The 17390-nt window shown below is 40.6% G+C and overlaps 1 protein-coding gene across 5 annotated transcripts in view; it reads right to left on the bottom strand.

Moving 5' to 3' along the window:
- The window catches only part of LOC128652797 (zinc finger protein OZF-like), a 167082-nt gene that overhangs the window by 86416 nt on the left and 63276 nt on the right, over nt 1-17390 (bottom strand). For 4 of the 5 annotated variants that reach the window (XM_053705733.1, XM_053705732.1, XM_053705736.1 and 1 more), the window contains exon 3: nt 7922-8029. The exons of the other annotated variant lie outside the window; for it this stretch is intronic. In XM_053705733.1, the coding sequence (XP_053561708.1) occupies nt 7922-8029 (108 nt within the window). The remainder of the gene's footprint in view (nt 1-7921; nt 8030-17390) is intronic. 5 annotated transcript variants of the gene reach the window in all.

Raw genomic sequence — 17390 nt, 5'->3', positions numbered from 1 at the left:
AAGTAAGAATATAGGCAGGTTTTTATGGCTCGTGGTGTCAGTATCAAATTTAAATTGGTGTCGTCGAAAAAAGAGTGTATTACCTAATATTGGGGTCATGGGTGAGATCGGAGTAGAAAGGGTATTGGGATGCTGGATAAGGGAGTCCCAAATGGCAAGAGTAGTGTTAATACTTTCGTTAAGCTTGATCATGGGGGGTCTGTGGGGTCTGGGGAGCCAGCAGAGGTCTTGCATCGAGGTTTCCAGGAGAAGGGCTGCCTCGATTTGTACCCAGAGTTTAGATGAAGAATTATGGTTCCACGCCACTATTCGAGCGAGGTGTGCCGCCCTATAATATTATGACAAATTTGGGATATTAAGACCTCCTTCGTCTTTTCTCATGTATAACGTTAGGCGAGACACTCTTGGTTTTTTATAGGACCAGATAAATGATTCTAACATTCTTTGTTGAGTGCGTAAAAATTGTCTTGGTATTGTGATAGGTAGGGCTTGAAATAAATAAAGATACTTAGGAATAATCATAATTTTTATGGCGTTTATTCGGCCTGTCCAAGATAGGTGGCCCTGTTTATGCCACAAATCTAGTAATGGGAAGACTACGGTTTGAAGCTATAAAAGGTTCTCGTGGAACAAATCCTGAGGGTTAGTAGGAATATTAAGTCCCAAATATCTTAGAGAGCTTGTGACAGCAAAGGGGGTGTCATTTTGGAGGAAGCCTAGTTCTGCGGGGTTCATATGAATGGGAATGATGCTTGATTTCTCCATATTTATAGAGTAATTAGAAAACTGTTTATATAACTCTAAGACTTGTATGAGGGCAGGGAGAGAGGTTTTAGGCACTTGTAATGTGAATATAATATCATCTGCAAAAAGAAGACAGGTCTGATGGATATTGCCAAATGGAATGCCAGTGATATTAGGGTCGTTTCTAATTTGAATTGCAAGTATTTCTACTGTAATGGCAAACAGCAGGGGAGATAATGGGCTCCCCTGTCGGGTGCCATTAGATATTGGGAAAGTTTGGGAGATTGTGTCATTAACTTTTATCCTAGCACGGGGGTTATTATATAGTGCTTGCACTCTGGCTATAAATTTGTCTGGGAAACCAAACCTTGACAGGGCCGACCACATAAAATGCCAGTCGACCCTGTCAAAGGCCTTCTCGGCATCCGTGGAGAGGAAAACAAGGGAGCTCTTGGAATTGTGAGCAGTAAAAAGAGCATGGAGTAGTCTGGTGGTATTGTCCTTTGCCTCACGGCCCCTGATGAATCCGACCTGGTCGGGATGGATGACTTTCGGAAGGATAGGATTAAGGCGGTTAGCCAGGATCTTAGTGAATATCTTGATGTCAACGTTTATTAAGGAGATTGGTCTATAACTGCCTACGTTGTCTTTAGGTTTATCAGGTTTAGGGATTACTGTAATCATGGCTTCCAATAGGAGCTGGGTGAAGGAAAGACCCTGGTCAATAGACTGAAAGAGTTCAAGTAAATGAGGGCTGACATTTCCAATTAAGAGTTGATAAAATTTGGACGAAAGACCATCCGGACCAGGTGATTTACCTCCTGGGAGAGATTTGATTGTACGTAATACTTCCTGTAACGAGATGGGTGCATCTAATATATCTAGGTCCTCTTGTTGGACCGTGGGGACATCAATTGAGTCAAGGAATGACTTCATCTTATCTCTCCTCTCTAGTTCGTTTATATTGTTATTGATATTATATAGGGAGGTGTAGTATGAGACAAAGCTTGCTGAAATGTAATTTTTTGAGCTAGTTATACCTGAGCAGTTTTTGATGGAATGAATATATGAATTGAGTCTCTGTTTTTTAAGGTATCTCGCCAGCATTTGCCCCGCTTTATTAGATTCTGCAAAAAATTTCGCCTTAGAGGTCATGGCACGCATATGCGCGTTTTCAATCAGGAATTTATTAAGATTGTCTCTTGCTTCCTTCACTTCATTTAGTTTTTGCAAAGATTGAGGGTCTTGTATATTAGAGTTTTCTTTAGCAAGGAGAATGCTGGTAAGAGAGTCAAACTGGGTAGACCTCTGTTTTTTGAGTCTTGCAGATAGCTGTATAATGATCCCCCTAATAAAGCACTTATAGGATTCCCAATTGTTGGCAGCGGTAGTGTCAGAAGAAATATTAAACTCAAAGAATTGTTCTGTGTGCTTAATTAATTGGCCAATGATGTCGTTATCTGTGAGAATATGTTCGTTCAGTCTCCAGTTCAGTCTGTGGTTGGGTTTGGATGTCCATCTAAACCTAGATCTAACTAGGCTATGGTCGGACTAGGAAGTGTGTGAAATCTTGGAGTCCATTAGGTTTGTAAGGAAGGCCTGATCACAGAATATATAGTCGAGACATGTGTATGAGCGTTGTGGGTGGGAGAAAAATGTGAAATCTTTGGTAGCTGTGTGCACTGTTCTCCATGTGTCAAATAATGTAAGTGATTGAAGTAAGGTGTTATTGTTTTTGATCTGAGAAAGTCTGAGATAGGATTGACCTGTAGATGTGTCCAAGGAGGGATTCGATGGGAAATTAAAGTCTCCCCCTAAAAGGATAGGGCCTTTGGCTATATCAAGGAGCTTGTTAATGACTTTGCGGAAGAAACAAGGGGTCAGTTTATTTGGGGCATAAATATTTGCTAGAGTGATGGGTTTCCCATAGTAAAGACCTAGCAAGATCAAAATCCTGCCCTCAGTGTCGCAGTATTTTTGCAGTAAGTCAAATGAAGTGTTGCGTTTAAAGAGGGTGCATACACCATTATGTCTGGTTGGGCCCGAGCTAAGGTAACATTGATTGTAGTATCTAGTAGGAAGCTTTGGTTCATGGTTTTTTTTAAAGTGAGTTTCCTGGATCATCACAATATCCAGATTCTTTTTATGAAAGTCATATAGGGCGATTGATCTCTTTTCTGCCGAAAGAAATCCTTTTACATTTTGAGTGGCAATAGTAAATGACCCATCAAAATTCTGAGGTTTCATTGTCAGTTCTATATGTTGTGAGATAGCAACAAGAAAAACCAGTAGTAAGTGTGGGGAAGTGGATAGGGGGTTATGTAAGTAGGAGGTTTGAGATTTCAGAAAGGAGGTTAAAGAGTAGACCAGATCTGGTAAAGTCTGGTATAGAGAGTTTAAGTGTAGGCTCTGGTTTAAGTATAACTCAGGCAAAAGAAGAAGGGAGGCTGTTAGGCAAGTTGGACATGAAATGTACATGAAGTGAGAGTGGAACAGCAAAAGGATTAAACAATTCTATTCTATTTGTGAACCTTTGGCAATACAGCCAAAACTCAATTATAATAGCTAACTGAGGCAGTAGTATCTTAAAGTTAAAATACAACAAATAGAATAAAGTAACCTCGAATAACTCATTTATGGAACAGATATACATAGGTAAGATGCATGAACAAAAGGACACAGAATCTGAAGAAATTCGTCGGGCAGGCATCTGAGCAATGGGAGAACCTGAAGTACAGTTCAGCAGCATGACTATGGGGTAGATGTACTATTATATTGAGCATTGCATGTGTCAGTGTTGACTGAGAGACAGTGAGAGTATTATGATTACAGCCATTATCAGACTGACTTAAGCAGGGTCTAAACAAAGGACCATATAGATTCGTGCCGGTAAAGGTTACTATATCAATGGTATTGAGTTGTGCTGCCCTGTTTTTCATCGGGTTTAATCTTAACTAGGAAGCATGATGCAAGGGGGAGGGTTGCTAAGGAGGCCACGACATTCAGTATATTAGTAACAAGCAGGGTCGCGGGAATATCCGGCCCATATTAAGAAGGTTTCAGAGTGTTTCATCAATTAACACATTAGGGGGCATACGCTATGGGTATACGGTATATATACAAAAAAAAAAGGAAGTGTGAACTTTGTTTCGATAATGGAAATGTTTGGAGTAGTCATTCCATACATAAACAAAATAAACTGGTGTAACTTTGCAATGATCAGTATATAACAAATATCGAAAAACCTACTGTAGATTTTGCCATTTCACAAAAGGTGAAGCGAAACAGATAATATAACATTCAACAGATATGTAACCATGACAGTTCTAACTTGGTCATAACAGCTTAGAAAACTATACCAGGAGCAGTTATTTCTCATAGCAGCAAAATCTGGAAACATAAAGTCCAAAAAGTCACTAGACAAAGTCTCTGTAAAACCTGGGAAAAAGGAGTATCAAGTTAACAGAGTAAAGACATTAACAAGAAGATTATATAGTTACGTGTCCTTTCTTAAGGTGGGTCATCGGCTGTAATGGCAGGATTAATTTGTCTTCTTTTATTCTGTTTCATTGTAGAGTCCTGCCAAGGACGCCTCTGAGGCTTGGGGGGTTCTTGCTTAGCTGGTGGTGATGCTTGAACGGTGGAATCTGTCAGATCTGGGGGAGGTAATCCCAGCTGTTGACAGAACTGCTCAGCGTCTGGCAGGAAGAGACACTCAAATTTTCTTCCATTTTTGACCGCAATGATCGAGGTTGGGAAACCCCACCTATATGGAATTTTTAAGGTGCGCAGATGGGATGTCAAGAATGCAAAATCTTTTCTCTTTTAGAGCATCCGAGCTGAGAGATCTTGGAATACTTGTATACGTTGACCTTGGAACATGAAAGCTAGTTGTTTTCTGGAGTGGCTGTAGATAAGCTCTCTATGTTGGAAGTTCTGGAAATGTACAATTACATTCCGGGGGGTGAGCCTTCAGGGGGCTTAGGGCGGAGTGATCTGTGGGCCCTATCAAGGGTGATTTCAGGAGGAACATCAGGACTATTTTTCATTAGATCTGCAAATAATGATTGTAAATAGTCCCGAATTTCTGCTCCGAGAACAGATTCAGGAATTCCTCTGAATCTTAAATTACTTCTTCTAGAACGATTCTCTAGGTCGTCTAATTTGTCTTCTAATTCTACCATACGATGGTGCTGTTGGAAGGCTTTTGTAGAAACATTTGCTATTTTTTGAGCTGCCACATATTCATGCTCTTCTAGTGTATCCACTCTATAGCGGAGGTCAGAAATGTCTTTCTTTAGGTCCGCGCATTCAGTTTTAATGCACGCTTTGATTTGTTCAATAAGGGCTTCCATAGCTCCATATGTAATGTCATCCTTTCCTATTTCAATACTTTGTGCTTGTTCTTCCATTGTTGCATCTGTAGCCTCACAGGAGCTTTCATCTTGAGATGTTTGCAGAGGTTCTAGATCTTTGTTAGATCTCTGTTTTTCTGTCTGCTTGAAAAAGGAGCTCATTGCACCCTGGGATGCAGGGACCAGTTTCTGAGATTTATCGCTCCGTGTTAGTTTTCTTTGTGACATTATTGAAGAGTAAAAAGATGACAAAAGGCACCAATGTTTAGAGAGTAGCCTGCACTTAGCTCTGATAAGACACAACTCCCCAGGGATTTTGCTCTCACAGAGCGATTATGGAGAAGGGCAATGGATATGACCCACTGCTACCAGGAGCAGTGGGAAAGGGAGGGGGAGTGTGATTATTGATCCAAGTGAATGTATAACAGAAGTGTGTAGCGGTCAAACGGATTCTTTCTTTGAGTACAAGTGTCCAGTAATACAATGATACAGTGAGTAATCAGTTGATAGAAGGGTTCTATATAAGTTTGACAAATATAGTTACACAGATCTCTGAGTATCTCAAGTTGAAAAGGTATACTAGGACTAGCTTGGTTTATAACTTAAAGTCCCATTCTAATATGGCGTATCAGGGTCTGGGATCCAGTCGACAAATAAATCTCTGTCATTCGTAACACTGAACCATACAAAATAAATCACCTTTGTTTCTTTGTGTAATACTCTGGGATGGGGGAAATACTTTTTATGTCTACACCTAACACCCTAACATGAACCCCGAGTCTAAACACCCCTAATATTACACTTATTAACCCCTAATCTGCCGCCCCGACACCTGCATTATATTATTAACCCCTAATGTGCTGCTCCGGACACCGTCGCCGCCACCTACATTATACTTTTGAACCCCTAATCTGCTGCCCCCAACATCACCGAGCCCTACATTATATTTATTAACCCCTAATCTGCCGTTCCCAATGTCGCCGCAACCTAACTACATTTATTAACCCCTAATCTGCCACCCACAACGTCGCCACCACTATATTAAAGTTAGTAACCCCTAAACCTAAGTCTAACCCTAACCCCCCCCCTAATTTAAATATCATTTTAATAAATCTAAATAAAATTAATGCAATTAACTAAATAATTCCTATTTAAAACTAAATACCTATAAAATAAACCCTAAGATAGCTACAATATAACTAATAGTTACATTGTAGCTAGCTTAGGGTTTATTTTTATTTTACAGGCAACTTTGTATTTATTTTAACTAGGTACAATAGTTATTAAATAGTTATTAACTATTTAATAGCTACCTAGTTAAAATAAAGACACATTTACCTGTAAAATAAAACCTAACCTAAGTTACAATTACACCAAACACTACACTACAATTAAATTAGTTCCCTAAATTAACTACAATTAACTACAATTAAATACAATTATCTAAAGTACGAAAAAAACAAACACTAAATAACAGAAAATAATAAAATAATTACAAGTTTTTTAAACTAATTACACCTAATCTAATCCCCCTAATAAAATAAAAAAAGCCCCCCAAAATAATAAAAAGCCGTACCCTACACTAAATTACAAATAGCCTTTAAAAGGGCCTTTTGCGGGGAATTGCCCCAAAGTAATCAACTCTTTTGCCTGTAAAAAAAGTACCATATCCCCACCAACATTAAAACCCACCATCCACACACCCAACCCTACTCTAAAACCCACCCAATCCCCCCTTAATAAAACCTAACACTAACCCCTTGAAGATCACCCTACCTTGAGAAGTCTTCACCCAACCGGGCTGAAGTCCTCAACGAAGCCGGGTGAAGTGGTCCTCCAGACAGGCAGAAGTCTTCATCCAAGCCGGGAAGAAGAGGTCCTCCAGACGGGCAGAAGTCTTTATCCAGACGGCATCTTCTATCTTCATCCATCCGGCGCGGGTCCATCTTCAAGACATCCGACACGGAGCATCCTTCCTGGCCGACGACTAACCGACGAATGAAGGTTCCTTTAAGTGACATCATCCAAGATGGCGTCCCTTCAATTCCGATTGGCTAATAGAATTCTATCAGCCAACCGGATTAAGGTAGGAAAAATCCTATTGGCTGATGCAATCAGCCAATAGGATTGAACTTCAATCCTAATGGCTGATTGGAACAGACAATAGAATGCGAGCTCAATCCTATTGGCTGTTCTAATCAGCCAATAGGATTGAAGTTCAATCCTATTGGCTGATTGCATCTGATTGCATCTAATTCTGCTCTATACGCTCTATCTTGCTGTTTGTGTCCCATTTGTGCATCCGTAGTCCTAGAGGTGCAGAGAAGGCTAGAATCACTAGCAGTTCGGATTTTCAAAAATACCGCCAAGAAGCGTTTTTGAAAAAGAACAAGCACAATGGATATTTCGGACTTAGCCTGATTGCTAACGGGACCTTTTACCTAAGGAAACTACGAACCAACCCCCGGTCTTCTTACCGAAAACTGTTTAAAGTTTACTTGCTGGATCCAAACTCCCTGTTTTTACATGGACTTTTAAACTTGTATGATTTTATGTATGTATGTCATGTATTTTCAACTGTTTTAATGGATGCTACACTTTAACAAGTGTTTGTTTTATTGTTGCATATATGTTTCAAATTAAATGTTTTTATGCCTCTCATATTTCATACTTCCAATACTAATTCAACTCTGTCATTTGATGTCCTTTAAGCCGTATTTTTACAGCGCTGCAGTGTACTTTCTCTCTGTTATATGACAGTAAACTACAAGCAGTAAGTAACGGTGTGCACAGCCCCGGCAGACTCACGTATTACTACTCACCGGCAGGGAGGGACCAATGTATTTCAGTCTGATGACTATTCATGTCATTTGTCTCATCCTCTTCCTTCACATTTAATAGCTCAGTGCCCAGGTTTTCCTCTAGACGCCCTGTAATTACAGCAGGAAGTTACCTGATAGTACAGTACAGGGTGTAACAAACTTATATAACAGAAGTCTGTACATTTAATAGCCCAGTGCCGGGTTTTCCTCTAGACGCCCTGTAATTACAGCAGGAAGTTACCTGATAGTACAGTACAGGGTGTAACATAAACTTATATAACAGAAGTCTGTACATTTAATAGCCCAGTGCCGGGTTTTCCTCTAGACGCCCTGTAATTACAGCAGGAAGTTACCTGATAGTACAGTACAGGGTGTAACAAACTTATATAACAGAAGTCTGTACATTTAATAGCCCAGTGCCGGGTTTTCCTTTAGACGCCCTGTAATTACAGCAGGAAGTTACCTGATAGTACAGTACAGGGTGTAACAAACTTATATAACAGAAGTCTGTACATTTAATAGCCCAGTGCCGGGTTTTCCTCTAGACGCACTGTAATTACAGCAGGAAGTTACCTGATAGTACAGTACAGGGTGTAACATAAACTTATATAACAGAAGTCTGTACATTTAATAGCCCAGTGCCGGGTTTTCCTCTAGACGCACTGTAATTACAGCAGGAAGTTACCTGATAGTACAGTACAGGGTGTAACATAAACTTATATAACAGAAGTCTGTACATTTAATAGCCCAGTGCCGGGTTTTCCTCTAGATGCCCTGTAATTACAGCAGGAAGTTACCTGATAGTACAGTACAGGGTGTAACATAAACTTATATAACAGAAGTCTGTACATTTAATAGCCCAGTGCCGGGTTTTCCTTTAGACGCCCTGTAATTACAGCAGGAAGTTACCCGATAGTACAGTACAGGGTGTAACAAACTTATATAACAGAAGTCTGTACATTTAATAGCCCAGTGCCCGGGTTTTCCTTTAGACGCCCTGTAATTACAGCAGGAAGTTACCTGATAGTACAGTACAGGGTGTAACATAAACTTATATAACAGAAGTCTGTACATTTAATAGCCCAGTGCCGGGTTTTCCTCTAGACGCCCTGTAATTACAGCAGGAAGTTACCTGATAGTACAGTACAGGGTGTAACAAACTTATATAACAGAAGTCTGTACATTTAATAGCCCAGTGCCGGGTTTTCCTTTAGACGCCCTGTAATTACAGCAGGAAGTTACCTGATAGTACAGTACAGGGTGTAACAAACTTATATAACAGAAGTCTGTACATTTAATAGCCCAGTGCCGGGTTTTCCTCTAGACGCACTGTAATTACAGCAGGAAGTTACCTGATAGTACAGTACAGGGTGTAACATAAACTTATACAACAGAAGTCTGTACATTTAATAGCCCAGTGCCGGGTTTTCCTCTAGACGCCCTGTAATTACAGCAGGAAGTTACCTGATAGCACAGTACAGGGTGTAACATAAACTTATATAACAGAAGTCTGTACATTTAATAGCCCAGTGCCGGGTTTTCCTCTAGACGCCCTGTAATTACAGCAGGAAGTTACCTGATAGTACAGTACAGGGTGTAACATAAACTTATATAACAGAAGTCTGTACATTTAATAGCTCAGTGCCGGGTTTTCCTCTAGACGCCCTGTAATTACAGCAGGAAACTACCTGATGATACACGGTACAAGGTGTAACATAAACTTATATAACAGGTTTGTACTTTGTGATTTAGTTTATTGCACAATTAGTGAAAGCCTAATAAAATTAGCTAATAGTATCACAAAAAAATGAATAAATCAGGCGTGTGTTTTTGTCTGGAACACACATGGCAGCAGTTTGCAAGAATGGCAGAACAATTTCCTGCTTCAGACTCTAACCTAGCAATCTCTTCAACAAAGAATATCATAAGAACAAAACTAATTTGAAAATAGAAATAAAATGAAAACCTTTTGAAAATTATTATCTGAATTACAAAAGAAAAATCTTGGGTTTCATATCCTTTACAAGGTAATAAGAACCAGCTATGGGTAAAAAGTGTAGTTATTTTGTATGTATATAACTCCTTGATCTTACACTCTCTGGTAAATGACCTTACATGAGAGAGTCTATACCAGCGCACTGTGAGGTTTTACATGACTGATATAATAAAAGCTACACAAATAAACCTAAAGGAAAGCTTGCTGCCTGTTTTACTTTTGTATCTGCACACACATAACAGTTGTGGTTTGTTATATACACAATACAGGGCTAGAGGTGTCAGCATGCAGTAAACCCGGGAAGCTGGATAGCTAATAACACGGTATGAGAATTAGTGCCATTTAAAGAGGAGGAAAGGCCGGCTCAGAACTACATAAAACTGGCAAACAGGAAGCAGCGTGTTGTGCGCACCAGAAAGATCAGACAGACAAGCAGAATACTAGTGACAGGAAGTACCGGCTAGACACCAGCATCTCCAGCTCCGCCCCCAGCAGCACCATATTGTAAAAACAAACAACGCTCTTTATGTTATTGCATTTAACTTTTTTCCTTTTGGTATCCTTTGTTTAAAGTTAGCTTCTTGCTATAACAAAATAAGTATGCTCAGAAGTGTGCACGTGCCTGGAACACTACATGTATAGCACACTCCCCAGACTACTTCAGTATACTCTCATGATAAACATTGCTGACTTATATAAAGTTTACTCCTGTGCCTATTTAAGTATGCTCTTATGACAAGCACTGCTACTATATATATATATAAAGCTTGTTCATCAGCCTACCTCAGTATGCTCGTGACACGCACTGCTACCATATATAAAGCTTGTTCATCAACCTACCTCAGTATGCTTGTGACAAGCACTGCTACCAGATATAAAGCAGGCTCCTGAGTCTACCACAGTATGCTCTCATGACAAGCACTGCTACCATATATACAGCACGCTGCTCTTATAACAAGCACTAATACTATAAATACAGCACGCTGCTCTTATGACAAGCACTGCTTCGATATATACAGCACGCTGCTCTTATGACAAGCACTGCTACCATATATACAGCACACTGTCTTATAACAAGCACTGCTACCATATATACAGCACGCTGCTCTTATAACAAGCACTGCTACCATATATACAGCACGCTGCTCTTATAACAAGCACTGCTACCATATATACATCACGCTGCTCTTATGACAAGCACTGCTACCATATATACAGCACGCTGCTCTTATAACAAGCACTGCTACCATATATAGAGCACGCTGCTCTTATAACAAGCACTGCTACCATATATACAGCACGCTGCTCTTATAACAAGCACTACTACCATATATACATCACGCTGCTCTTATGACAAGCACTGCTACCATATATACAGCACGCTGCTCTTATAACAAGCACTGCTACCATATATACAGCACGCTGCTCTTATAACAAGCACTGCTACCATATATAGAGCACGCTGCTCTTATGACAAGCACTGCTACCATATATACAGCACGCTGCTCTTATGACAAGCACTGCTACCATATATACAGCACGCTGCTCTTATGACAAGCACTGCTACCATATATACAGCACGCTGCTCTCATGACAAGCACTGCTACCATATATACAGCACGCTGCTCTTATATCAAGCACTGCTACCGAATATACAGCACTCTGCTCTTATAACAAGTACTGCTGCCATATATACAGCACGCTGCTCTTATGACAAGCACTGCTACCATATATACAGCACTCTGCTCTTATAACAAGCACTGCTACCATATATACAGCACACTGCTCTTATAACAAGCACTGCTACCATATATACAGCACGCTGCTCTTATAACAAGCACTGCTACCATATATACAGCACGCTGCTCTTATGACAAGCACTGCTGCCATATATACAGCACGCTGCTCTTATAACAAGCACTGCTACCATATATACAGCACGCTGCTCTAATGACAAGCACTGCTGCCATATATACAGCACGCTGCTCTCATTGCAAGCACTGCTACCATATATACAGCACGTGGCTCTTATAACAAGCACTGCTATCATATATACAGCACACTGCTCTTATAACAAGCACTGCTACCATATATACAGCACGCTGCTCTTATAACAAGCATTGCTACCAGATATACAGCACGCTGCTCTTATAACAAGCACTGCTACCATATATACAGCACTCTGCTCTTATAACAAGCACTACTACCATATATACAGCACGCTGCTCTTATAACAAGCACTGCTACCATATATACAGCACGCTGCTCTTATGACAAGCACTGCTACCATATACACAGCACGCTGCTCTTATAACAAGCACTGCTACCATATATACAGCACGCTGCTCTTATAACAAGCACTGCTACCATATATACAGCACGCTGCTCTTATGACAAGCACTGCTACCATATATACAGCACGCTGCTCTTATAACAAGCACTGCTACCATATATACAGCACACTGCTCTTATAACAAGCACTGATACCATATATACAGCACACTGCTCTTATGACAAGCACTGCTACCATATATACAGCACACTGCTCTTATAACAAGCACTGCTACCATATATACAGCACGCTGCTCTTATAACAAGCACTGATACGATATATACAGCACACTGCTCTTATGACAAGCACTGCTACCATATATACAGCACACTGCTCTTATAACAAGCACTGCTACCATATATACAGCACTCTGCTCTTATAAGAAGCACTGATACGATATATACAGCACACTGCTCTTATAACAAGCACTGATACCATATATACAGCACACTGCTCTTATGACAAGCACTGCTACCATATATACAGCACGCTGCTCTTATAACAAGCACTGCTACCATATATACAGCACACTGCTCTTATAACAAGCACTGATACCATATATACAGCACACTGCTCTTATGACAAGCACTGCTACCATATATACAGCACACTGCTCTTATAACAAGCACTGATACCATATATACAGCACGCTGCTCTTATAACAAGCACTGATACGATATATACAGCACACTGCTCTTATAACAAACACTGCTACCATATATACAGCACGCTGCTCTTATAACAAGCACTGCTACCATATATACAGCACGCTGCTCTTATGACAAGCACTGCTACCATATATACAGCACACTGCTCTTATAACAAGCACTGCTACCATATATACAGCACACTGCTCTTATGACAAGCACTGCTACCATATATACAGCACACTGCTCTTATAACAAGCACTGATACCATATATACAGCACGCTGGTCTTATAACAAGCACTGATACCATATATACAGCACACTGCTCTTATGACAAGCACTGCTACCATATATACAGCACACTGCTCTTATGACAAGCACTGATACCATATATACAGCACGCTGCTCTTATAGCAAGCACTGCTACCATATATACAGCACGCTGCTCTTATAGCAAGCACTGCTACCATATATACAGCACGCTGCTCTTATAGCAAGCACTGCTACCATATATACAGCACGCTGCTCTTATAGCAAACACTGCTACCATATATACAGCACGCTGCTCTTATAGCAAGCACTGCTACCATATATACAGCACGCTGCTCTTATAGCAAGCACTGCTACCATATATACAGCACGCGGCTCTTATAGCAAGCACTGCTACCATATATACAGCACACTGCTCTTATAACAAGCACTGCTACCATATATACAGCACGCTGCTCTTATAACAAGCACTGCTATCATATATACAGCACACTGCTCTTATAACAAGCACTGCTACCATATATACAGCACGCTGCTCTTATAACAAGCACTGCTACCATATATACAGCACGCTGCTCTTATAACAAGCACTGCTACCATATATACAGCACTCTGCTCTTATAAGAAGCACTGCTACCATATATACAGCACACTGCTCTTATAACAAGCACTGATACCATATATACAGCACACTGCTCTTATGACAAGCACTGCTACCATATATACAGCACGCTGCTCTTATAACAAGCACTGCTACCATATATACAGCACGCTGCTCTTATAACAAGCACTGATACGATATATACAGCACACTGCTCTTATGACAAGCACTGCTACCATATATACAGCACACTGCTCTTATAACAAGCACTGCTACCATATATACAGCACACTACTCTTACAACAAGCACTGATACGATATATACAGCACACTGCTCTTATAACAAGCACTGATACCATATATACAGCACACTGCTCTTATGACAAGCACTGCTACCATATATACAGCACGCTGCTCTTATAACAAGCACTGCTACCATATATACAGCACACTGCTCTTATAACAAGCACTGATACCATATATACAGCACACTGCTCTTATGACAAGCACTGCTACCATATATACAGCACACTGCTCTTATAACAAGCACTGATACCATATATACAGCACGCTGCTCTTATAACAAGCACTGATACGATATATACAGCACACTGCTCTTATAACAAACACTGCTACCATATATACAGCACGCTGCTCTTATAACAAGCACTGCTACCATATATACAGCACGCTGCTCTTATGACAAGCACTGCTACCATATATACAGCACACTGCTCTTATAACAAGCACTGCTACCATATATACAGCACACTGCTCTTATGACAAGCACTGCTACCATATATACAGCACACTGCTCTTATAACAAGCACTGATACCATATATACAGCACGCTGGTCTTATAACAAGCACTGATACCATATATACAGCACACTGCTCTTATGACAAGCACTGCTACCATATATACAGCACACTGCTCTTATGACAAGCACTGATACCATATATACAGCACGCTGCTCTTATAGCAAGCACTGCTACCATATATACAGCACGCTGCTCTTATAGCAAGCACTGCTACCATATATACAGCACGCTGCTCTTATAGCAAGCACTGCTACCATATATACAGCACGCTGCTCTTATAGCAAACACTGCTACCATATATACAGCACGCTGCTCTTATAGCAAGCACTGCTACCATATATACAGCACGCTGCTCTTATAGCAAGCACTGCTACCATATATACAGCACGCGGCTCTTATAGCAAGCACTGCTACCATATATACAGCACACTGCTCTTATAACAAGCACTGCTACCATATATACAGCACGCTGCTCTTATAACAAGCACTGCTATCATATATACAGCACACTGCTCTTATAACAAGCACTGCTACCATATATACAGCACGCTGCTCTTATAACAAGCACTGCTACCATATATACAGCACGCTGCTCTTATAACAAGCACTGCTACCATATATACAGCACTCTGCTCTTATAAGAAGCACTGCTACCATATATACAGCACACTGCTCTTATAACAAGCACTGATACCATATATACAGCACACTGCTCTTATGACAAGCACTGCTACCATATATACAGCACGCTGCTCTTATAACAAGCACTGCTACCATATATACAGCACGCTGCTCTTATAACAAGCACTGCTACCATATATACAGCACGCTGCTCTTATAACAAGCACTGCTACCATATGTACAGCACACTGCTCTTATGACAAGCACTGATACGATATATACAGCACGCTGTTCTTATGACAAGCACTGCTACCATATATACAGCACGCTGCTCTTATAACAAGCACTGCTACCATATATACAGCACGCTGCTCTCATTGCAAGCACTGCTACCATATATACAGCACGCTGCTCTTATGACAAGCACTGCTACCATATATACAGCACACTTCTCTTATAACAAGCACTGCTACCATATATACAGCACGCTGCTCTCATTGCAAGCACTGCTACCATATATACAGCACGCTGCTCTTATAACAAGCACTACTACCATATATACAGCACTCTGCTCTTATAACAAGCACTAATACCATATATACAGCACGCTGAGCTCATAACAAGCACTGCTACCATATATACAGCACGCTGTTACCATATATACAGCACGCTGCTCTTATAACAAGCACTGCTACCACATATACAGCACGCTGCTCTTATAACAAGCACTGCTACCATATATACAGCACGCTGTTACCATATATACAGCACGCTGCTCTTATAACAAGCACTGCTACCACATATACAGCACGCTGCTCTTATACCAAGCACTGCTACCATATATACAGGACGCTGCTCTTATGACAAGCACTGTTACCATATATACAGCACGCTGCTCTTATAACAAACACTGCTACCATATATACAGCACGCTGCTCTTATAACAAGCACTGCTACCATATATACTGCACGGTGCTCTTATAACAAGCACTGCTACCATATATACAGCACACTGCTCTTATAACAAGCACTGCTACCATATATACAGCACACTGCTCTTATGACAAGCACTGCTACCATATATACAGCACGCTGCTCTTATAACAAGCACTGCTACCATATATACAGCACGCTGCTCTTATAACAAGCACTGCTACCATATATACAGCACGCTGCTCTTATGACAAGCACTGCTACCATATATACAGCACACTGCTCTTATGACAAGCACTGCTACCATATATACAGCGCTCTGCTCTTATAACAAGCACTGCTACCATATATACAGCACGCTGCTCTTATAACAAGCACTGCTAACAAATATATACAGCACGCTGCTCTTATGACAAGCACTGTTACCATATATACAGCACGCTGCTCTTATAACAAACACTGCTACCATATATACAGCACGATGTTCTTATGACAAGCACTGCTACCATATATACAGCACGCTGCTCTTATAACAAGCACTGCTACCATATATACAGCACGCTGCTCTTATAACAAACACTGCTACCATATATACAGCACGATGTTCTTATGACAAGCACTGCTACCATATATACAGCACGATGTTCTTATGACAAGCACTGCTACCATATATACAGCACGCTGCTCTTATAACATGCACTACTACCATATATACAGCATGCTGCTCTTATGACAAGCACTGCTACCATATATACAGCACGCTGCTCTTATAACAAACACTGCTACCATATATACATCACACTGCTCTTATAACAAACACTGCTACCATATATACAACACGCTGCTCTTATGACAAGCACTGCTACCATATATACAGCACGCTGCTCTTATAGCAAGCACTGCTGCCATATATACAGCACGCTGCTCTTATAACAAGCACTGCTACCATATATACAGCACGCTGGTCTTATAACAAGCACTGCTACCATATATACAGCACGCTGCTCTTATAACAAACACTGCTACCATATATACAGCACGCTGCTCTTATAACAAGCACTGCTACCATATATACAGCACGCTGCTCTTATAGCAAGCACTGCTGCCATATATACAGCACGCTGCTCTTATAACAAGCACTGCTACCATATATACAACACGCTGCTCTTATAACAAGCACTGCTACCATATATACAGCACACTGCTCTTATAACAAGGACTGCTACCATATATACAGCACGCTGCT

The sequence above is a fragment of the Bombina bombina genome, chromosome 3 (assembly GCF_027579735.1).
Source record: "Bombina bombina isolate aBomBom1 chromosome 3, aBomBom1.pri, whole genome shotgun sequence".
NCBI classification, from domain to species: domain Eukaryota; kingdom Metazoa; phylum Chordata; class Amphibia; order Anura; family Bombinatoridae; genus Bombina; species Bombina bombina.
This window is presented reverse-complemented; position numbering and strand designations above follow the sequence as displayed.